General features: G+C 44.6%; 1 protein-coding gene across 2 annotated transcripts; it reads left to right on the plus strand.

Annotated features, from left to right (window-relative positions):
* The first annotated feature begins 539 nt into the window (after positions 1-539).
* ELAVL1 (ELAV like RNA binding protein 1) lies at positions 540-20,152 on the plus strand. 2 transcript variants are annotated; one of them, XM_062634484.1, is made up of 7 exons: positions 540-681; positions 6,686-6,869; positions 11,072-11,175; positions 11,773-11,926; positions 13,676-13,901; positions 17,156-17,269; positions 18,527-20,152. In XM_062634484.1, the coding sequence occupies exons 2-7, from the start codon at positions 6,698-6,700 to the stop codon at positions 18,849-18,851; spliced, it is 1,095 nt and encodes a 364-aa protein (XP_062490468.1). In that variant the 5' UTR covers positions 540-681; positions 6,686-6,697; the 3' UTR covers positions 18,852-20,152. The 2 variants fall into 2 exon arrangements, with proteins under 2 accessions (XP_062490468.1, XP_062490469.1); XM_062634485.1 differs by lacking the exon at positions 17,156-17,269 and having other exon boundaries at positions 543-681.
* The last annotated feature ends 2,571 nt before the right edge of the window (positions 20,153-22,723 follow it).

The raw sequence follows: 22,723 nt of genomic DNA on the forward strand, positions 1-22,723 counted from the left end.
CGCGGCAGGGCAGCAGCACAGACACACGCACGTTCTCCTCCCGGCTCTTCCACGCCGTGAGCAGGCCCCGGCGGGGGAAGCCCAGGCTTCGGGAGCCCCGCTCCGATCGGCAGCGAACAGCCGGCGCCGCGCTCCCACTCGGCCATGGCCGAGGCCTGGGCCTGCAGGGGGAGAGCCGGGGCCTTGCGGGGGGAGGAGCCAGCGGAGGGGGAGCGCGGGCCGGGGCCGGGCGGGCCCGCGAGAGCTGGATGCGGCGCAGCGGGGCCCGGGGCCGCCGCGCTCCTGGGCCGCGGGTCTCGCTACTCGGGGCTGCCGCGGAGTGAACCGGGGCGGGGAGGCGGCCGTCGCTGCCCGGCCCCGCGCCTTGTGCCGGGGCCCTGCTGCGGTTTGGTGTCGCGGTCTTCCATGTTTATTTGGCCTTTTGTGTGCACGGACACGGCTCCCTAAATCTCCCCCGCTCGTTAAGATTGGCGCCTCTTTACTGAGTGGCGGTAGCTGAGGGTGGGCTCCCTAACGTGGTCAGTGTGTGCAAATTGGGACCTGCTGCGAGCAGGGCTCAGCAGTGCTGTGCTAAGTGCCTTTGGCCGGAAAAAATCACGACTGAAGTAGGAGCCCACTATTATCAGTGCTCATGGGAGGCTTCTTGGAGCGAGCACTCACCCTTTCTAAGTGATGGGAGAGGTAAGAATGGTTTGGCGGGATGTGGGTGAAAGGAAGTGGGAGAAAGGTCCACAGAGGTCTGATGAAATGCATGTGTGTGCTGGCCTCCTGCTCTAATGCTGGGTGGTGGAACAGCATTATCTGCTGGGCTTATACCTGAGCCTTGCTGGAAAGGGAAGTGTGTTTTCTTACATAAAGGACTTTGCACTGGGACCCTGCGATCCACTTGAGGCATACGTGGAAAATGAAGGAGGGAAGAAATGGGAAGGGGATAAGTTAATTCCCTTTATCAGTGCTTGTTGTTGACACTTGGTCATCTTTTGTGGTCTCTCTATTTGTTTTCCTTTTCCTTTTATGCCATGAATGTGGATGTTGAGTGCTCACACTGTTCAGCTGTCGCCTCTTCTCCAGCTCATGTTTAACCACTTTTCTTTCTAGATCAGTGTGAACAGTTCTCTGCCTTGTGTATTTCTCCTTAAAACAGTGATGATTGGTGTGATTTCTTGGCTATCTGTAACTCTTGGGTTAGAACCGTAGAATGGTTTGGGTTGGAAAGGACCTCACTTCCAAACCCCTTGCCATGGGGGTTAAGCTTGGGTTGTATGACAGGTAATAAACTCCCGGGCTCGTCCGTCTCTGCAGCGTGCTCCATTCCGCTGGGCCTGTCCCAGTTTTTGTCCTGAAGCAGTGTAGCTCTGTTTGTGTAACGATGCAGATGGGGCTGTGGGCTGAGGAGTCAGTGCTCAGCAGTGCTGAGTTACAGGACTGCGGCCTGTGCTTGCAGTGGGCTTTCCCCTTGGCTGGAGTGTGAGCAGGAAGCTCTCGAGCTGTAGTAGCTGATAGAGGTGCTGTAGTGTGAGTTGATAGCCTCAGTTCTTGGGCCATGATGTGGGTGGTTCTGCAGCATCAGAAAATGCTTTCTGATGAAATCAGATCCTGCTTTCCTATGGGAGCTGCCTCGTGCAGTGCCAGGGCTGTGGGGGCAAGAGTGGTGGCAAGCAGAGTCTGAATGGAAACGTGACTGTTGTGTAGAGTGTCTTTAAGTGAACAGTGCATGTGGAACGTGGCTGGTACCTGGTGCTGCAATGAGCTCACGTGGACCGTGGTCTGTGTGCCTCATTAACCACAGAGCCAGGGAATGGGTTGAGTTGGAAGGGACCTTAAAGTTCTTCCAGTTCCCACCCCCTGCCACAGGCAGGGACACCTTCCACTAGAGCAGCTTGCTCCAAGCCCCTGTGTCCAACCTGGCCTTGAACACTGCCAGGGATGGGGCAGCCACAGCTTCTCTGGGCACCCTGTGCCATCGCCTCAGCACCCTCACAGGGAAGAGCTTCTGCCTAAGAGCTCATCTCAGTCTCCCCTCTGGCAAGTTCAAACCATTCCCCTTGTCCTTAAACCACTTTATTATGTTTGCTGGTTCTTGCATGTTCTGTCACCTTCCTCTAAACACCCTCCTTGTCTTGACCTGGCAGACATGTCATTGTAATTTCAGAATTGTAATTTCTTTTAGCTTTCTCTCTTGCAGCTTTGGTCTCTGCCTTGTTTCTTGCTTATTTGTTACAAACCCTCTATGAATTGATTACAGTAAAATGTAGTTGGTGCAACATCTAATAACGTGCCTTGTGGATAAGCTCCCTGTGAAGGTGGTGACTTTTAGCTCAGAATCTCAAGCTTACTGTATTTGCAGACTTCAAAGAGAAGCTGTTCTTTTAGCACTTCAGAAAAAAGCATGGAAAGCAGCTGCAGGAGATTCCCACCAGCTGAAGCAGTCAGGAAGAGTGACACAGCTCAGCGAAGGCGAGGTGTCGCATTTTGCCTCTGTTGGAAATTGGTCAGGGCACTTCTCCTTTTTGATGTGCAGTTCTGTGATCGAAGTGCCTGCAAGCTTCAAACTGCTGGCCTGAGTGATCCATTTGATTATACAGCCTTGCTATATGTAGAAGTTGTATGAAAAAAATCTTTTAATTTTCTTTTGGTGTTTGGTTTTTGCTTTTTTTTGGGGGGTAGGGTGGAAATAAACTGTGCTGAGAAGGCGGTGATGCTCTTCATGTGTGTGGTTTTGCTGTCTTGTTTTGTTCTTGTTTTTAATATTGGTAGCAGTGGCATAGTAAGTGTAAATTACAATTTTCTTCTAGCCCACCACTTCCATGGCCTCCTTGTAGGAGTGCAGGAGCAAGCTGTGGAATCATGGAATGAATCACAGAATAACAGAGTGGTTTGGGCTGGAAGGGACCTTAAAGCTCATCCAGCTCCAACCCCCTGCCACGGGCAGGGACCCCTTCCACTAGAGCAGCTTGCTCCAGGCCCCTGTGTCCAACCTGGCCTTGAACACTGCCAGGGATGGGGCAGCCACAGCTTCTCTGGGCACCCTGTGCCAGCGCCTCAGCACCCTCACAGGGAAGAGCTTCTGCCTAAGAGCTCATCTCAGTCTCCCCTCTGGCAGGTTAAAGCCATTCCCCTTGGCCTGTCCCTACAGGCCCTTGTCCAAAGCCACTCTCCGGGTTTCTTGGAGCTTTCAAGAGTTGGATCAAGCCTTCAGAGATTAATTTCCAGCTACCTGTTTTGTGCTGATGAATGAGCTGGAGAGGGGCTTTTGTCAAGGGCCTGTAGGGATTGGATGGAGCTTGGAGCAAGCTGCTCTAGTGGAAGGTGCCCCTGCCTGTGGCAGGGGGCTAGAACTGGAGGAGCATTAAGGTCCCTTCCAAGCCAAACTGCTCTGTGATTCCATGGTTCTATCACCTGCCTTTGCAAGTAGACATTGAAATAAACTGTTAAAAGACAAGCGCATGGCTCAGATTGTAGTTGAGGTTTTGAAGTGTTGGACCTGTACAGCCCATTACACATGCTTGGGTAACTTTTTATGTTAATATTTTTTCCCCTCATATGGTGTATAAATTTTATTGTTGAATTGAAGAGAGGATCTGTGGACTTTGTGTTTTCACCTTTACCTCAGCTGGCTTTTGGTCAATATTCAAATCCTCTCCCATCCAAAGCAGGGTTGTATGAATGCAGTGATTCAAATAGCAGCAGGTGTTGTGCTGTGGTGTCATTAATCTCTAGAGTCTGTATAGATGTTCATTGAGATATCTGTGCTTGTGGGGTGCAGTATGGAGAGCTGTTGGGGACACGGAATGAGTTTGTTTGAAGAGTTAAAGAGGTTTTCTTGGATATTATAGGGAAAGTAGAGGGGTCTGAGAAGAAAAAATGGATGGGGGTGTGTGTCTGTCCAGTCTATGTCTCCTCTATGCCTCAGTTAACCTCTTGCTTCTCAGTTGTGTCCCGAGTTGTGAAGCATGTAAAGCTATTGGAGGCTGTACGGGCTCGGCAGACCCTTCTGGTGTGTGGCATTGCTTTTGACATGTGTTCAAATCTGGACGTCTCAGCACCTCTGCATCTGCCTTCTGCAGCTCTGTGAATTGATTTGGCACTGCCCTTGATGTAGTAGTGTCCTTTTTGTTCTATTTCAGGTGTGGTCTCTAAGGAAGACTGCTCAGCAGCTTCAGCACTGAGTGGTAGAGCAGTGTCCAAGGCATAGCCAAATTTGTTGTTTACCTCTGAGTCAACCCTGACTTGTGGGGGGCTGAGGGGGCGTGTTAACATACATCATCCATGTGCTGAACAGGGATTGTTTTCAGGATGCAAAGGCCAACACTTCTTCAGGGGCTGTTTTTACTCTCACTGGCATTAGCACAGTTCACCACCAGTAGAGGAAGTCGTTTCCCATTAACTCCCAGTATGGCCAGAAAGGGTAATTGCAGTAGATTGTGTAAGTGCGTGGTGAAAGATTAGGAAGGAAGGAGCATCTTAATCAGTGCTATGCTCCTTTTCTTCTTCTCTATGATGCCTTCATTGCTCTGCATGCTTTGTGCCTGGTATCCCATGAAAATGTTTGCTAGGCTTGTCTGTAGGGCTTCCTAATGTCTCAAGAAAGCAGATGGAAGGCTTCCTTCACAGTTCTGATGGCTTTGGAACCAAGTATGCCTAGTGCACTGCATGGTTATCACCAGAAACATTGCAGACAGTGAGATGAGAGGCTGTGGTGAAGTGATTTACAGGTGATAGGCATTTGCCAAACTCCTGCCAGCTTTGCTTAAAGCCTCATACAAGTCTGGGCACTTGCCATCATAGAATCCCAGCCTGGTTTGGGCTGAAAGGGCCTTAAAGCTCCTCCAGTCCCAACCCCGCAACGCCTTCCACTAAAGCAGGTTGCTTCGAGCCCTGTCCAGCCTGGCCAACTGTCTTGGCTGTGACTGCACATCACCTCATTTGAGGAGCAAATGAGGTCCTAGGAATGCTTCTGTTCCACGTCAATGCAAAAATCGATTGGCAAGCACAGCCAATATTAACTGTGGTATCATGAGGGTGGCTGCCTTACTGCATTGAGATGAGCTAAAGCCTTTGCACACTCTGAACGCCCAACCTGATGTGTGGTGGCTGAGAAGCAATGATACCTTAGACTGTTCTAATTCATCTCAGATTTGATTATCCCCTCAGGCAAGATTAACGCTGGGTTGCTGATACCTGCCTCAGATAACGTGCTCAGCTCTCAAGCAAGCTGCATCTAGAGGAGTTTTAATAGGAGTTGCTTATGTACAGCACCTTAGGTTATTCTTTGGGCTAAATGAGTGTGTTGGCCAAAAGTTGTATTAAAATAAACACAAAGTTCTTTGAGCCTGGGGTAATTAATTCTTCCATGGCAGCACTGAGAGATGCAGTGGGAAGCAAAGTTCATATTGAACTTGGAAGGTTTGTACTGAACTTTCAGAAGGGACTTGAAGATTTGCAAGTCTCCAGTGCTTGAATTTGTGCTTAGACTGAGCTCTTGCATCAGGTGAAGCATCCATTTACCATTAGTCTGGAAACACAGCGGTGTCAGTCTGGATTTACAATTGGTAAACTGAGTGCAGCAAGAGCAGGGGATGAGCTGAGCAGGTATTGCTGCTGGAGCTATATGTGACCAAACTTTGGATGCTCTTCCTGTAGTGGGAGCTCTGCATTCAAGAAAGAACTCCATCCTCTCAGGTTAACCTTAATTTCATTCCCCCCAAAAAGTTTTATGGGTTTATTCCTCTCACTGCTGGAGTTGGAATTGGAAACACATACAGAATTAAACACTTGCAGTGACTTAATGGGAGGAGTGCCCAACTGAGCATCAGGAGGCCATGAATTCGCCTCAGTTTTTAGCACCTTTTCTCTTAATTCTGGCTGCTTCATGGCTGTCTTTAAGAGCTGTTAAACAGAGCTGTTGTTTCGAAGCTGGAGATGTTTGGTGTGCTTGGACTGAGGGGATGACCAAATCTGCAGCAAGAAACTGGAGAACCAGAGTCTGGAACTGCACAAGAAAATGAGCTTCCCGTGGTGGTGTGGTTTCAGCCCAGGCTTCCTCAGGCTGCTGGAACCGCAGCTCTCTCCTGTTTCAGGAAGAGCTCTTGAGTGGTACAGAGCTCTGTAAAATGCTGTGCTTGATAGTTTGAAAGAAGGAATTGTTCTGGGATTTTCAACAAATAGTGTGTTGTGAGGGGGGAAAAATGCACAGTAGGAACAGTTGGTTGTTCTTTATTAGAAGAAACATTCCAACTTCTTTCAGGTGGAGGAGGTTTGGCTTGTGGAAATTCCTGTGACTGCTGTGATAACCTTGATTTGCCCAACCTCTTTTTGAACCCACTCTTTTCCTCCATATATATTTTGACATTGAGATTAATATTGTTGTCAAGTACTTCAGTTTTTCCTAATACTTCGCTTTAGACTGTTCCCCAGTCAATGGCCATATTTTCCTCCTTCTACATATTATAAGAAAAAGGTAGTAACTGCTTTTGATTTTCTTCAAACTATTCATGACTTTACAGACCTCCATCTTATTTGGGTAAGCCCATTCCAGTGTGGAATACACCCATTGCTTCCTGCACTTCATTTTGTTTTTTCTTTCATGTCTTCATTTCCTTCATCAACCGCATATAACGATCCATGGAAGAATTGTCTTTGTTCAAGATCTAGAACTGATGTGAGATGTTTTTTCTCTTGGCAGATATAATATAAGATGTCTAATGGTTATGAAGATCACATGGCTGAAGATTGCAGGGACGATATTGGTAGGACAAATCTAATTGTGAACTACCTCCCTCAGAACATGACACAGGATGAGTTGCGGAGTCTATTTAGCAGCATCGGTGAAGTTGAATCTGCAAAACTTATTCGGGACAAAGTTGCAGGTATGGTCTAGTGTGTAAGGAATTGTCACTTGGTGGTGGTGGGTGGGCTGCTCAAGCCAGTACTGAACTGAGTGCTGTTTAATTGAGAAATACTAAATGTTTGTGTGTGTATAATCACAAGGAAGGGCTAGATCGTTCCTCAGGTCAGGCTGCGTATCAGTCGGCGGGTGGTGACCGGTTGTATTCTCTCCCCTTGTTATTTCCCTTATCGTTATTATTATTGGTGGTAGCAGCAGTGGTTTTGTGTTATACCTTAGTTACTGGACTGCTCTTATCTCAACCCATGGGATTTACATTCTTTCCATTCTCCTGGCCTGAACCATGACAACATATAAAATCATCATGAAATAATTTCCTAAAATACTGATTTCTTTGGCTAATTTGATAGCTGGGCATTCAGCCTAGATGTTGCTCAGAAGCAGAGGCTTGCTCTGGAGGCTCCTTTTGCAGGGACATAGGAACACTTTCTTTAAGGATAGCAAACCTTTCTTCAGCTGTCACAGCTAAGCTATACCTTAGACTTTGAACTCGGCACAAAATTGCCTCTGTGAGAGGTTAGGATATGTGGAAAAGGAAGCAAGGCATGTCATCACTTGCAGTTTCAGAGTCTACTTTACACTGTTCCCTGTAGCACTGAATCCTCTGGTAAAGTCTGGTTAACTTTAACTTGAAGCTTGACAGTGCTGGGTAGTTTAAAGTCCAAAGCACGTGCTTGTGTGCTTCAGGTTTTTCCTAACAGCCCTGAAAAATCAGAAGTAAAATCCCTGTTGGAATTGTTTAGTCCTTGAGTGCCTGGGGGCAAAATGTTTGCTTTTCTTTAAAGTGCTGGCAAGTGCTGAATTCTGCATGGTATTTAGTGGCTGCTCGAATTTTGTTGCTACTTGCAGTACCATGAGGAGCAATTCCCAGGCTTGGAGTTTGGAATGGCATGCTATTAAATCTTTTCTTTTCTTTGGAGTTGCCTGTAATGTCTGTATTTGCAAAGTTAAAAATCACTGTTTGATCATGCTTATTCTTCATAAAACAATGCCTGATATGTATCTTTTTTTCTCAATCCATTCTCTGTTAACGAAACGTGTAGGGCAGAAAATGTCTTCTCCCTAGACTAAAGCTTTTAATGACTGACTGAAGTAGCCTTTGCTTTCTGGAGACTCATTACTTTGGTTCAGGAATCGATTTGAAAGCCAAAGTTTTGTTTGGCTTTGAATCTTCATTATGAGCAGAGTATAGATCTGTTTGGGTTTTGTTAGGATTACAGCATGGGACTGAACAATCTTCTGTTCCACATATTAGATTGTGCTTATAAAATTTATAGAAACTCTTTGAAACAACTACTTACCTTCGATGTTGTTGCGGATGGGCACCTTAGGAAGTGGGAAGTGGCAGCAAACCACAGTGTCAGTTTCCATTCCCCACTCTGAGTTTCCTGCTTTGTGTGCGCATGGATTAGAGCAGTTGCTGTTAGTCTAACGATGAATATGTGGTGGTGTTTGAGATGTGGGAACTTCTTTCTCTGTTCCTTGCAGTGAGTGTGAACAGAAGCTTGTGCACAATAGATGAAGGTTAGTCAGGGTGCAGTGCTCCTCCAGCTCTTCCTCATCATGCTGGAAAGACTGGGAGCTGGTCTCTTCATTCCCCAGTTTGTGTATTGCATTCTTAAGCACTTCCAGGCATGTCTCTGCTTAACTTGTGATGAGGAACAATGAGCAAATCCTGAGTTGTTCCTCACTGTACTTGTATTTGTGGTATGTCTTGGACACCATAAGAGAACTATAAAACTGACAGTAGACATTGTTCTTTCTGTCAGATCTTCAGGCTAGCACTAGCCATTCCTTGGGGCTTTGAGCCTGGGGAAACATTAGAAGGTCATTTCCCAATATAGTGTGGCAGAGTGTCAGGTGTGAGATGCAGCTTCTCAGTGTTGCATCTCCTGGCCTCCTGTGGTGATTGCTGAGTTGCCACTGACCCATGGGAATTGATGAAATCCTCTCTTCCTGTAGCTCTTCTTTTGGGTTGAGAGCAAGGAAAAGTGCTGGGATTTGTCCAGTCGGACTGCACTGATCAGACTGTAGCCTGACTTCAGATAGTAGAGCCAAACCTATGCTCTGCACTGATTTCCCAGCAATGTGTAGTGTAAAGTGTCCTCTTTCTTGGAGCAACTCTGCCTCCTACCAGACATGATTCAACAGAAGAAGTATGTCCTGTACTATATTTTGCCTTGGGAGTGCTTAACTTTGCCGGGACATGCAGATTCTGGGGTCTGGGTTTCCAGTCCATCTGCTGTGCTGGGCATCTTTAAAGTGTTTCTTCTCCTTCAGTATCTGTTAATGCAGAAACCTTTTGGCCACCCTGTACTGCAAGAAATTCAGCAGTTCTAGATGGAGAGTCATGTCAAGGTGTCTGTGCACAATGTGGATGCTTCTGATCAATGGTTGTACATGTTCTGAGGGAACCTGGTGGTCTTTAGCCCGCTCTTCATGCAGGTATTCACAGGCTTTTAGTCCTTCTTTACCAAATGCTAAAGCCAAAAGTTACTCTGCTCTGAGTTGTATTTAGTTTGTCTGTCTTCCCCTGTGAAGTGCTGTTGCTTTCAAACCCAACTAAAGCTCTGGGAAGACTGGGTTAAGCTTTTTGCACGTTAAGTGTCTCAGCCTGCTGTGGGATCCGATTGTTGCTCATGGGACCCACAGCCCTGCTCTGAGTACCTGCTGACAGGTTTGTGCACCTCCGCATAAGCGTTCTGTCTGATGGCAGTTGGTTTTTTTTAGGGAGGTGTCCAACATCTTGAGAGTTCTTGGTTCCCTTCTTCACACCTTTTGAGCAGAGAATAAGGTGTCCCTGTGATGCAACTTCCTACTCTAGGAAACCCAGGATATTGAATCCCAGACTGGTTTGTGTTGGAAGGGACTTCAGAGCTCATCCAGTTCCAACCCTGTCCTGCAGGGACACCTCAGAGGTGGTAATGTTGGTGGGGGTGGGGAGGGTCAGGAATGAGCTGGAAGCTGAAGCAGTGGCTCAGGGAGCTGGGGAAGGAAGCAGGGACATGGACAGAAAACCAAGTGATGCTCAGAAAGAAAACGAGTGCCTCTTTCATGAAAGGGCTTTTGTCATGGAAACAAAACTAGATTCTTTCAGCTGAAGGAATAGAGTAGTTTGCTTAAAACGAGGTTTTCTGGTCACTTTGTTAATTATTCATCCAGATAAGGACCTACTTGTTTCTTCTTTTTTATCTTTGCTTCTGGAGTACATTTGCATTTATGTATGTGCAAACTTCCGAAAGGCTTTTTTAGAGGTTTATTTAATTGCTCTCCACTAAAATAATCTGAAAACTCTCACAGCACTGCCTTCTTTTGCAGGATAGGCTTATGGTAGGCTCTTAACATCATGGTAAAGCAAATAATTTGTCTGCTTGCCTGGGATAAACACTTGACATTCATCATAATGCTGTGTAAATGCTGATTCCTTATATATTTTTTGGTATATCCTAAAAGGAAGGGAATTTTTAGTGTTTAGGAGGAGGGAATTTCATCGAATCAGAGAGCGGTTTGGGCTAGAAAGGACCTTAAAGCTCTTCCAGCTCCAGTCCCCTGCCTTCTTTTTTGTAAGAGTAAACTTACATAAAGTACATGACTTGTCTGCATTCAAGAGACTTTTTCCCTCTTCAGCTCCATCCTGTGTTTGGGACACTCACTGCGCATTAGCTATGTTGGATTTATTAAGGATTGAAAGTCCTTTTCTCTCTTGTCTCCAGGAGTGACAGTTGGAATAGTTCCACAGACATTAGCAGCCTGATGACTTCTTACGGGGTGGCGGGGGTGGGTTCCCCTGCTGTTGAGGCTTTCTCCCTCTGCTCTTTATTTACAAAACGTTGTACTAATGAACTTTGTTCAATTCTTGCCTTTGTTCCACCCCCATTAAGTTTTGAAGGCTGTTCAGCATCAGTATTTTTTGTTTATGGAACCTCTGCAGCTGCCTGATACACACACTGGCCTTGGAGACAGAGGATGTCCGCAGTGCAAATGGAAGAGCTCTGAGTTACTCCTCATGATGCGTGCCAGCCCTGAGATACTTCTTTGGCTTATTTAAATACTTGCTGTGTAGATTATGTTTGAGTTTCCTTTTTCTCCTTTGTGTTTCTCTGACATTGACAGTGATAACGTTCTGTTGTTAGGTTTAATTTCAAAAGATGTTTTTTCACGTAGGACACAGCTTAGGCTACGGCTTTGTGAACTACGTTACTGCAAAAGATGCTGAAAGAGCAATAAACACACTGAACGGCCTCAGACTTCAGTCAAAAACTATCAAGGTAGGATGTCTGGATTTTCTTGTGCTTCTATGAAGTGGCTTTCTAATAACCTCCATTCTGCTGGGGAGGCTTGTGTGCTGGACTCTGGGATGAGAGCAGTAAAGGGAGCTGTTAAAGCCTTTTGGGTTTTGAAACAGCTTTCTGTTCAAAGATTCCCTTTTTTCATTCCCACTGTTTTAACAGCAGCAGCTGGGATCATTACAAACTGTTGCTGGGCTTTTGAACTCATGTGCATCTCAGCTACTTGATGATCTCTATTTGAAATCATGTTAATACACATGTACGCCTTTTCCAAAATAACAGCTACTGAATGTGTAGGAAATCACACCTCCTGAGGTGATTGTAGAATCCTGGAACAGCTTGGGTTGGAAGGGACCTTAAAGCTCCTCCAGTCCCAACCCCTGCCACAGGCAGGGACCCCTTCCACTGGAGCAGCTTGCTCTAAGCCCCTGTGTCCTGCCCTTGAACACTGCCAGGGATGGGGCAGCCACAGCTTCTCTGGGCACCATGTGCCAGCGCCTCAGGACCCTCACAGGGAAGAGCTTCTGCCTAAGAGTTATGTTTTCCTGAACGACCTTCTTTTTTTCCTTTTCAAAGGTTTCCTATGCTCGTCCAAGTTCTGAAGTTATCAAGGATGCTAATTTATATATCAGTGGGCTACCACGGTCAATGACACAGAAAGATGTAGAAGATATGTTTTCACGTTTTGGCCGCATCATCAACTCCCGTGTGCTTGTGGATCAAACTACAGGTGAGTTCTGTTGCATTACTTGTTCTGTATAGCATGTTTTCTGGCAGATCCTAAACTAAATTAGACTTCTACAAACCTACCATGACATCTGGTGTCAAGCACTGGTACTGTTTTCATGGGGTATCCTTTTCCAATGGTGTTTTTAAAGTACAGAAAGACTTTTGCTAGTTTATAATCTAAATCATACTATATTTCATGCCCTTATTGTCAGTTTTACCAGGCTGATTTGCCAGATCTACTCTCTTGCTGTTACTGTAGTGCACTGTACTTCTGGGCAATGTCTCTCATCTGGAGTACTAATGTTACCTTTACTTCACACATACTTCACACAGCTATTACCCACAGGTAAATTCCAGGCCACAGTTCTGTATTAAGAAGCAAAGCAATTTTGTCTCTTATACCAACCTGGAACTCACTCAGACAATTTTCTCATCTTCTGAAACATCTGAGGTGTCCCACAGCCCTCTGTGGTTACTAGCAACCGTACAGTTAGTACTTCCCTCTTGAACTTGCTGCAGGGATTTTGTGGATCAAATATCATGAGAAAGAAAAAGGAGCAGTTGCTTAGTTAAGGACTCAGCTCAGGAGAGACCAAAGTTAAGAATTTCCTTTGTAATGTTAATCCTGACTCCATGTTATAATGTGTTTTCAGAGTTTTAATTTCTTACATAATTATTTCAGCCTGTACTCTATGAGGAAAATCCTTTCCTGGAGAGCATTCAGCTTCGATATCTCTATGGCTCTGTCACTAGAACTGCCTATCTAGATGACAGCTGAAAAAGACTTTTAGAGCACAGAAAACACATTAGAAAAGAGTCCTCCTTCTCTGGCTGCCAGTGGAGTCGGGATCACTTGCATCTGTCTGACAGGGCTATAAAATGAGATGGCAGAAGTCATACAATTAAAATCCCTCCAGGAATAATTGTGTTTTCATCAAGTGTGCTGAGGCATGATGCTGTCTATATCAGTGTCAGCTCAGAATATGGTGCTTGCTTTTAAATAACCTTAATAATCTATTGTTTGAAGAATGGATTCTGTTTACAATATAAAGTTGAATGGAACCCTAGCCTAGGTTTCCTTTCCTTCAGACTGTAGCCAAGCATTGGCTTGAAAACTTGCATTTCACATCTTGATCTAATCCCAGTTAGGTGAAACTGGGTTCTGTTGTGCTTTCAGACGTAGCTGTTCAGCAGAGGCTGTTCTCCACCTTCGGAGGATTAATCTGTTTAAAAATGTGCTTCCTACAACACTTACATTTTAAATGAAGGCTATGATAGATCCAAGTGAGCACCACTAAGAAGAGCAACATGGAAGTTGAGAGGAAGTACCAGTATGCTGGCCTCTGGGATAGGTCTTGCTGACATCTGGGTGATGCTGGTGTTCTGTTCCATCAGTGGTGGGGCAGATCATAGAAACCCGGACTTGGGTTGGATGGAAAGAACCTTAAAGCTGCTCCAGCTCCAACCCCTGCCATGGGCAGGGACACCTTCCACTAGAGCAGCTTGCTCCAAGCCCCATCCAACCTGGCCTTGAACAAATGTATTATTTGTCTTTTGTTCCTTAATTTTGTACTTTATTCTCCAGCTGCTGAAGAGCCATCAGTAACTGTAAAGAACTTGCAAGCCATGCCCACAGAAATACTTAACAGCTTTGGTTTTCTTTTGCTTTCAGAGTTATTTTGAGTTTATCCTGAACTTCCCTTTGATTTATTTATTGTTTTGTTTTTTTTTTTATTGGTTTGGTTAAAAGGTTTGTCCAGAGGGGTCGCATTTATCCGGTTTGACAAAAGGTCAGAAGCAGAAGAGGCAATTACAAATTTCAATGGTCACAAACCCCCAGGTTCCTCCGAACCCATTACAGTGAAGTTTGCAGCCAATCCTAACCAGAACAAAAATGTGGCTCTGTTATCCCAGCTGTGTCATTCACCAGCTAGAAGGTTCGGAGGGCCGGTGCATCACCAGGCGCAAAGATTCAGGTAGGTTAGGAAGAATAATGCATTTAAGGCTGTGCTGCTATTCCCGTGTCCGTCTGGGAAGCTCTGCAGTGATCTCATTGTGTGTGAATGAATACGGAGTGCACTCTGTGTCCTGCAGTATTCTGTAAATAAAACTGTTGAATTAAAGTATGATGAAAGTAAAAATCTTACTTGTAAAATTCATATTTAAGTTAATTATATCAAGGGACAAACCCTACGTTGGCTGTTTTTGCAATTGAGTGTGTAGTGAGATACAGGAAGCGGCAGATTCCAGATGGGTGTTGTTAGGTGCTTGTCTCAACAGATCCCCAGGCTGTAGTCCATCTAGGTGAATACTGATCTAAGTTGCAACTTAATTCAGGCTCTGACCCGTTGGTTCCAGCAGGGGGGTGTCATAGCAAAACAGGAAAACCTTATTCCTGACAGAGAGATGCAGTAGCATTTCTGCCTACATCTTGAGCTGGGCAGTGTTCTGTCCTTGAGTCCTCAGAAGTTCGGTAAGATCATTGGGTAATTATAACACCCTGCCTGCTCCCAGGGCTGTGGGAGATACAGTGTGTTTTGCCTTTGAGAACTGCTTGGAATATGAACTGCTTGAATTTGAGTTACTTTAGTTGCTTAAAGGAGGGTGGTGATAGTTGGACCGTGCACTGGAAAATGCATTACGTATACTTATTGTCTTGGCTTTGTTATGTATTCATGTTTCTTAGGGTGGTATTTCTCTCTGGATAATTTGCTTTTCTTTTTCTCCTCCAGTTAGCTCAGTAAAACCGGACTAAAATCTCAAATAGCTTTTTACAGCACTATTGTTCCAGTGACCTTCCTATAATGCTTTAGCATTTTAAGAACAGTTCAGTGTGATGTGTCTCCAATGAGAATCATTGTCATCTGTTGTTTTCCACTAAGGCTGGTAGAACAGGTTGCCCAAAGAGACTGTGTCCATTCTTCAGAGGCTTAAAACCTGGCTGGAACAGACCTCGGCAACCTGCTCGAGGTGCCTCTGCTTGGAGCAGGGAGGTGTTCTAGAGATTTCCAGAGGTCCCTGTCAGCCCCGGTCACTTGTTGTGACTGTGGCCCAGCAAGTTGAATGCAGGCAGCTCCTCAGATCTCAATTCTCTGAAGCATTCATCCAGATTTCTGCACCCAGATGAAGCAAGGAATGCAATTCTGTGTTGTTGCAGTTAGGTGAACTGTTGTCTTGTGTCAGCCAGGGCTTTGTTGTATCCTGGTCCTGGTAAGATCTTGAGACTTTATATCTCATGTTTTCATTCTTAATGTAGTCGGACATTTTTGTCATCCTTCTTCCACTTAAAATTTGCAACAGCTTTAAGAGGCATCAGAGTAAGCAGTACAAATAACATTCGCATCCATAAATAGGGTACCAAATAACCTTAATTCTGTCCTCATCACTCAGAAACAGTAAAAATGATTCATGTGTTAATACTTGCAGGAGAAACTAGATTTTTAATGCCCAGTTCATTTATGATGTCTGTAAGAGCAGCATTAATGTTATTTGTGTGCATTTCTTACATTTCTATAGGCATGGGTTCTCACAAGTGGAGATGAGAGAGAAGACCTTCTGTCTCTCTGTTCCATCCCTGATCTGTGGTAACTGCCCACTTGGGTTGTGTGAGCCCAGTGCTTATTTGTCAACACATTTTGGCCACCTTCTGCTTGCTGATTGAAAAAAAGCTCAGGTTTTTGAGGTACTATAGATTGGCAGAGGGAGTAGTAGAGCAGCAGCCACGTTCTTACGAGTACAGGGGCCATCTCACAGGCTCTTCTTATTTTACTTCCCATCTTTGGTGTGAACAGCAAGTTCTTCTAGTGACTGTTCCTTAAAGGATGCTGAAGGTCAAACTGTGGTAAACCTCAGGAACCTTAGTTTGGACTGAGTCTTGGTTTTGTGTAGTGAACAAAACATGATGGAAGGATAAGCTGCTTCCAAAGAGCTCACGGTCTGTATAAATTACAGCTGTGGTCTCTGCTACTTAGAAGTTGAATTCTTATGCTGATGTTTTGATTACACTTCATCTTGTTCCATCCTAATCCCTATGAATCCAGGATTAAGCCGTTGGTATCTCTAATTTATAATTATTAATTTCCTACAGATATCACTCAGACCCTTTGTTTAATGTTCTGTTAATCCTTTGTAGTTCCTGTGGTATTTGTGGCTCATATCAGGAACTGGTCTTAATGCCTCATCCCACCAAAGTGCTGGCCTGGTCTGAGGCGTGGTCTGACATGCTCTCTGCTTCCATCGCAAAGGAATGACACTGTGGTGTGGGATTGAGTTTTGCTCTTCTGCAGGTGGTTCCAGTCCTTGATGTGCTATTGATCTGGGCTCGTGGGCAGAGCCAGAGGCTTTACAGGAAGCAGGTTCAGAGCTACACTGACTGCTGGAACCAACATTGTGCAATTCTGAGCTTAGTGATTTTCTGCTCCCCACATGTGGAAGCAGGAACCTAAGGCTGGTGATCTGTTGAGACAAAAACCTTCCAGATATTAAGGGAGCTACATCCTACCCTCTCATTTCTCAAATGGGAACAAGCTACAAAGCTGAAGGTGTCTGTCCAAAAAAGTGAGCATATAAAGTGTGCAAACACAGAAACAGTTTCCTATGAAAGCAAACTAAGCAGTAGATGTCACCTACTCATCAGATCACGTGGATTACTGTGTGTCATTCACCTGCTGATACTCTTAACTGCTTTTTCAATTCTGACTGTAGTACAAGGATTCCCAAACTTGGATTTCCTTGGGGCTGGCCAACAGTGTGAGCATCAGTGAGTATGTGCAGCATGAGCTCAGGTGTGGCCACACTGGGCTTAGAAACACCAGCAGCAGGTAGCCAGCGGGGCCGCAGCCAGACTGAGCCAGGTCGGAAAGGGGTCTGCACCACTGAGACTGCCCCTGCTCTGGTGTAGGAGCATCTCGTAGCTCAGGTGTCCAAGGAAATGAGCTGTCTTTGAGTACCAGGCAGCCTGGGCAGGGGAGATGGTGACTGCGTGGTTCTCTTGTATGAGTGCATCAACCAAAGTGCCACACTGAACACGAGCTGACTTCCCTGTGGGCATGGGTGGGCTGCTGCAGCTCTGCTTCCCTTCCTTCTGATGCACACTGTCTTGAGCCCTCCCTTCTGTCTAAAGACAGCAGCAGCTCCTCTCTTGGTACAGGGCAAGAAAAAGTCAGTGGGGAAGTGTTTGGCACTTAATGCAGCGTTCACTGCCCAGACATCCATTCCCTGTTTCCTCCAGGTCAGCAGAGAATCAGGAACTGCCACCCCCATGTTCTTGGCAGAGAGCAGCACGTGTACCACTTTTAAGTGGTTTGCATATCACCAGTGGTACACCACAGTTTGGGAACCCCTGGTATAGTATAATTATATTTCTACAATCACATGTCCTCACATTTTTTAAATAATACATAAGCTCAGTTTCATACAATTGAGGTTTTAACCTTAACTTTCACATTTCCTGACCTTTTGAGTGCTTAGCTTGCAGCCATAATACTGCCTTAAAATACTCTGAAGCTTTGAATTACTAGGGTGGAGGCCAGAAATAGAATAAAGGGGAGTTAGAGATACGGGTTATAGGAGAAAAGAAAATAATACAAAGCAAGATATAAAGAGGAGAAGGGGTTTTGCTATTTATTATGCATAAATACTTCTGGGGTACAATGCAGGGAGGCAGGTTTAGGAAGGGTTTGTTGGTGACTTAAAACCCACTTTAGTAAAGCCAAAGAAGTTTTCCTAGGATGAAGTTGGTGTAAAATTACTAAGACAACCATACATGCATCCTGCAATTGTAAAACTATGTGACTTCAATGTGGTTTGCTGATTTGATGTTTAGAAGCTCCTGCAGTTAGAGTATCTCCAGAACTGTGTATTCAGGATTAAAAACCTGAGATTTTAATTCCATAGCTCAGAATGTGGGACATCACAGCCACCAAGAGTTGACTGAGGAAGTACTAATATTTCCTTAGCTGCCTAATAGCTGGGGCTGATTGAGTAACCTGCTTGTATGGGGGGTGTTTGCTTCTGTTCCATAAAATAAGAAATTTAATTTGAGAAACACACACTCTCTACTCCTAAACCCAAGGAATCCCCTCCCTGCCCTGCCCCAGCAAACACCATAAAACCCTTTGGCTTATGACTTCCCAGTGTATTTTAGAGGTGAGAAAAGGAGGGTGATGGGATGCAAACTCCTTGAGGGAAGTAAGTGGTGGGTGGATTGAAGCAGGCTGGGACCTCTGAGGAGGTGTTGCCTGATACCTGCACTCAAGCAGTTCTGCACCGATGCCATGGAGCGCTCTTCACAGCCTGGCTGAGTTTCAGGTACCCTGTGAAAGTGAGCACCTAATCTTGCCTTGCAACTTTTCTGTTGCCTCCTTATTCCTAAGGATAGTTCCCTATTAACAAGCTAGTTGGAATATTTAACATTGATTCATTTTTTTTTTTTTCCTGGCAGCTGTCAATTTTGATTGTCAATTTGAATGGGGGAAGCATTTCTTTCTGGCGGTTTTGATGTCCATGTAGACAATATTGATGCTCAGTTGCTTCCCATTCAAGTGAATTTGCTGAATTGAATTGAACTTTTACATGAAATATTGTGCTTTTTATTTGCTAGGTTCTCTCCTATGGGTGTAGATCACATGAGTGGGCTTTCTGGTGTAAATGTTCCAGGAAACGCATCTTCTGGCTGGTGTATCTTCATCTACAACCTTGGTCAAGATGCTGATGAGGGAATCCTCTGGCAGATGTTTGGCCCCTTTGGTGCGGTTACCAATGTGAAAGTTATTCGAGATTTCAACACCAACAAGTGCAAAGGTTTTGGTTTTGTGACCATGACAAACTATGAAGAAGCTGCAATGGCCATAGCAAGTCTTAATGGCTACCGCCTGGGGGACAAAATCTTACAGGTTTCCTTCAAAACCAACAAGTCCCACAAATAACTTGCTCGTGCTTTTTGTATGGAATAGATTAAGTGAGTGACAGAAGTTGAAACCTTCTTCTTTTTTTTTGTTTTTTTTTTTTGTTAGTGTAAAACTCATTTTGCGCCAACTTTCACAAGTGTTTGTCTTAGTCTAAATGAGAAGTGAAAAAGGTTTTATATTCTGGGATGCAACTGACATGTTCAAATGTTTGAAATCCCACAGTGTCAGACCAATTTTAAGTTCCTTTTAAGTTATTTCATTTACAAACATGTTTCAAAAGCCCCCTGAAATCTGAAGTCTATTGCATTAACAAGACCCTCTGGATGGTGGTAAAATTGAAGCATGCTTTCACTTATGAGACTAACATTTGTTCCATTGAATTTTGTCTGCAAAAACTGGAATTTTCTGCAAAATATCAGGCTGACTGAATTAGTTTTCTTGGGGTTTTTATGTTGCTGTTTCTCCCACCCTTTTCCCGTGACCTTCTTCTCTACCCCTGACTCGGTAGTATGGAAGAAAAGTTGAGAAATACTAATGTTTTATTTGACAGTCATTTGTTTGCTCAATTAATATTCATTTACTACGTTATGTAGCTGAGGATTAGGCTTTTTAAGTCAAGGTCTTGTAAGTAGTAGCATGCCAGCATAACTTTTAACACCATTGAGGAGGTAAGTTGCACACTGAGCAGTGGCCAAGCTGTCCAATTCAAAGGTTTTAGAAACATTTTACTTGTAAAATCCACTTTCTAATAGGAATGGACCAAAGAGTTTCCAAGAAACTCCGGGAAGATTTCAGAGTCAAAATGAAACTTCAAAAAGAGAGTGCGAATCTTACGTTACTACTTGATCAACCTCAATCTCTTCTGTCCAAATACTTAATGCATGGTGAACTACTTACTGGTACATTATAATGCAGCAAGATACTTACTCATTTTTAATGATCATTATAGTCTGAATTTCTTTGGTAGTTCTATTTTGTAAAGGAAAAACCAATAACAGTTAAAAACATTTGAGCATTGTATTTCTCGCATCCCTTCTAATGAGTGCTAGATTTTTCTATTTTAATAGTTTTTTGTTTTGACAACTAGCTTTATTGAACACTCAGCAGAAAAGTACTTATCTACTTGCAAATTAGATATTAACAAAAGAAAAACCCCCTTTGATTTGTAGATTTAAAGATTAATCCCCCAAGTTTTCTGCAGACTGCCTTGAAACTTTGAGTTGTTCTGTTTCTGTTAATTTTCTTTTGCTTTTTTGTGTTTTTTGTTTGTTTTTACTTTTGCATTTAAGAACATTAAATTTGATTTTGTTTTGCTCAAATTTTGTTTTGTTTTTTATTTTCTGTTATTTTTTTGCTGAGTATTGCACACAGTGTCCAGCTTTCAATGAGTGTTGCTTTAAAGAACTCTAGTTTCTCTTGAAGGGTTTATCAGTTATTCCTTTGACAGAGAACTAAAAGAAAGAGGGTTGTGAACCAAGAGCACTACAAGAAATTTGTCATGTAGAACCTGTGTGCCACAGGCTGACATAACCCTGCAGGTTGTTCTTTGGTAGGAAATCTGACAAGGATTGCTCCATGGAGTAAAGGCTGTGTAAGGATACTGGGCATGACTAGAGACTTATCTGCACAACTGTCAGGTCCAGTGTTCATGCTCCATTGGCAAAAGGTAGAGCAAACAAGAGACGGGGTCAGGGCAGTTTTAATGCAGTGTCTCCTTTTGTTGCACGAACCTCTACCAGTCCCTAAGCTGACTTTCAAATGGCAGGGGCCCTTCCATGCCTCCTGCTTGCATCCCTCCATCCCTGGCTGACCTTGCTTTGCGTTCACAGTCATTTCTTCTCTTTCTGCAATGGGACCTGCAGTCTTGCACAGCCCAAAGACAGCCCATCTCCTTTGATCACCCTCAGCACTGTCTCCAGTCCTGTTCACAACCATCTCTTAAGAAGCACCATGTTTGTACAGCAGTGGCTGTGACAGAGCAACTGACTCCCACCCCTCAAAGTGTGCTTTCCAGCAGTCTGTGTTCCAGATGTTTCCACCAACTTGTTATCAGTCTTTCATTACATCAATAAATACCTCTTTTATGTGGAAAAGGAGAGATTCAGAATCACTCAGGGGGTTTCTCTTAAGTTAAAACTGAGTAGTATAGAGTCCTCTCACTGTGTCCCACATCTCTTAACCTCACACTGTCCTATTCCACAGGATAATTGTTCCCAGCTTCCTGTCATTTTCTCTTGACTTATTTCATATAAGATTAATTCCACACTAATTGAGAGTTGATGGTTTATCACAGCATTTACATAGGGTTTCAGACTTCCAGTGAAGGACACCCTCGGTAGGACTGTGGATCAGTGATCGCTGCAGGTGTGCTGCCACTGCTCTGAGCCCTAAAACAGTTTGTGGAGACTTTTAGGCATCCTCATCTGCATGCTTCTCTGTTCTTCCATTTCTCTTTGCTAAGAAGGAATCACAGGATGTCGTTTCAGTAGTGGTACGAAAACATCTCTTGTAGGAACCATCTGATCCCAGCTTCCTTCAGTAGCCACTCTGACAGCAGTTACCACGTAATTTCCGTGAGCAAAATGTTGCTGCTTGAGTCAGGAAAAGAGGGAAACGAACCCCTGCTAGAATAGCAAGAGCTGATACTAAAGTGTCTGCATCATAATAGTCAATAAATATATGGCATGAATAGCTGAAGTCAAGGAAAAATTGTCTGTATTCTTGCTGCTTTTGGTCCTACACAAGAGCCGTGTATCCTACTAGTAAAGACCAAAGGAAACTTCTGGAAATGGAAACTAAACCCAGCCTTTCGAAGCTCTTCCTTGAACATACCTGCTTCAGGAGAGGGTTTGGCCTCTTGATCCTCAGAGGTCAGAAAAACTGTTGATACGTTCTGCTTTTTCATCCTTTAATTTGCTGAACTATGGATGTTTCTTTCAGGTGATGCTCAGTCACTGCTTACAGGATCTTTCTGAACCCAAAGGCCTGTCTCAACTCAGAGGACACTTACATTTCTCATGAGTTGCAGTAGCTCAGTGAGGTAGGGTCTTGGTTGCTGGCTTAGGACATGGTCATCAGATTTTAAAGACCTGGTCCAGGCTGGAGATGTGCTACTGGGAACAGCTCTGATAGAAATGTTTTTGGGTCCCCCAGAAGAGGCTGGAAGCCTCACAAGACACCCGCAGGTACCTGATGCTGAAGGACCAGCTCTAATTCCTGATGAAAACACGTAGTTATGGCCATGCTGCTGTTGCAGAGTCTCGTGTAGATGCTGAAGAGAATGATGATGCCTCAGGGGACAGGGTGAGGGTGCCAGCTTTTCTGAAGGCATCAGTCTGGATTTCGTGGCTCTGCAGTTTGGGTGACACCGTTTCCTTTTTACGTGGGCAGTGTGGTGAGAAAAGAAGTTCAGCTGCCTTGTGTTTGAAAAGAAAGGGGAGAGAAGGCTTCTTCATCAGTCTTGTGGTAAGGGTAGGTACCTTCAGAGCTGAGGCTCTGCGAGGTGGGAATACAAACAGGAAGACTTGGGCTGGATGTTCCAATGGACCTGTTTGCTTTGGGTCCACTTGCTTTCACAAGGAGAACTTGTGTGCATGTCAACACTTGGCGCTCCAGCAGAACCTGCCGTTGGCTTCTGCAGCCATTCCCAGTGGGGAGTCCCTGCTTTTCACTTGCTGGCCAGCAGCCATTTCCTCTGGGAGGCCCATCTGCAGTCAGGCACCTCTGGTGCCAGTAAAAAGGCTTCACTGTGCAAGGGCAGGGTCCTGTGCTGGGGCTTGGTCAGCCTTCAAGACCTTGACTGTTCAACCAGTTATTGTTTGCAGGAAACCTCGCCAGCTTTCGGATGTCTGGTGTGATTTTAATTGTTGCTTTGTCACTTCTGGATGTAA

This window comes from Pezoporus occidentalis, unplaced genomic scaffold (genome assembly GCF_034315485.1).
Source record: "Pezoporus occidentalis ecotype Australia unplaced genomic scaffold, CSIRO_AGI_Poc_V1 ctg428, whole genome shotgun sequence".
Lineage (NCBI taxonomy): Eukaryota > Metazoa > Chordata > Aves > Psittaciformes > Psittacidae > Pezoporus > Pezoporus occidentalis.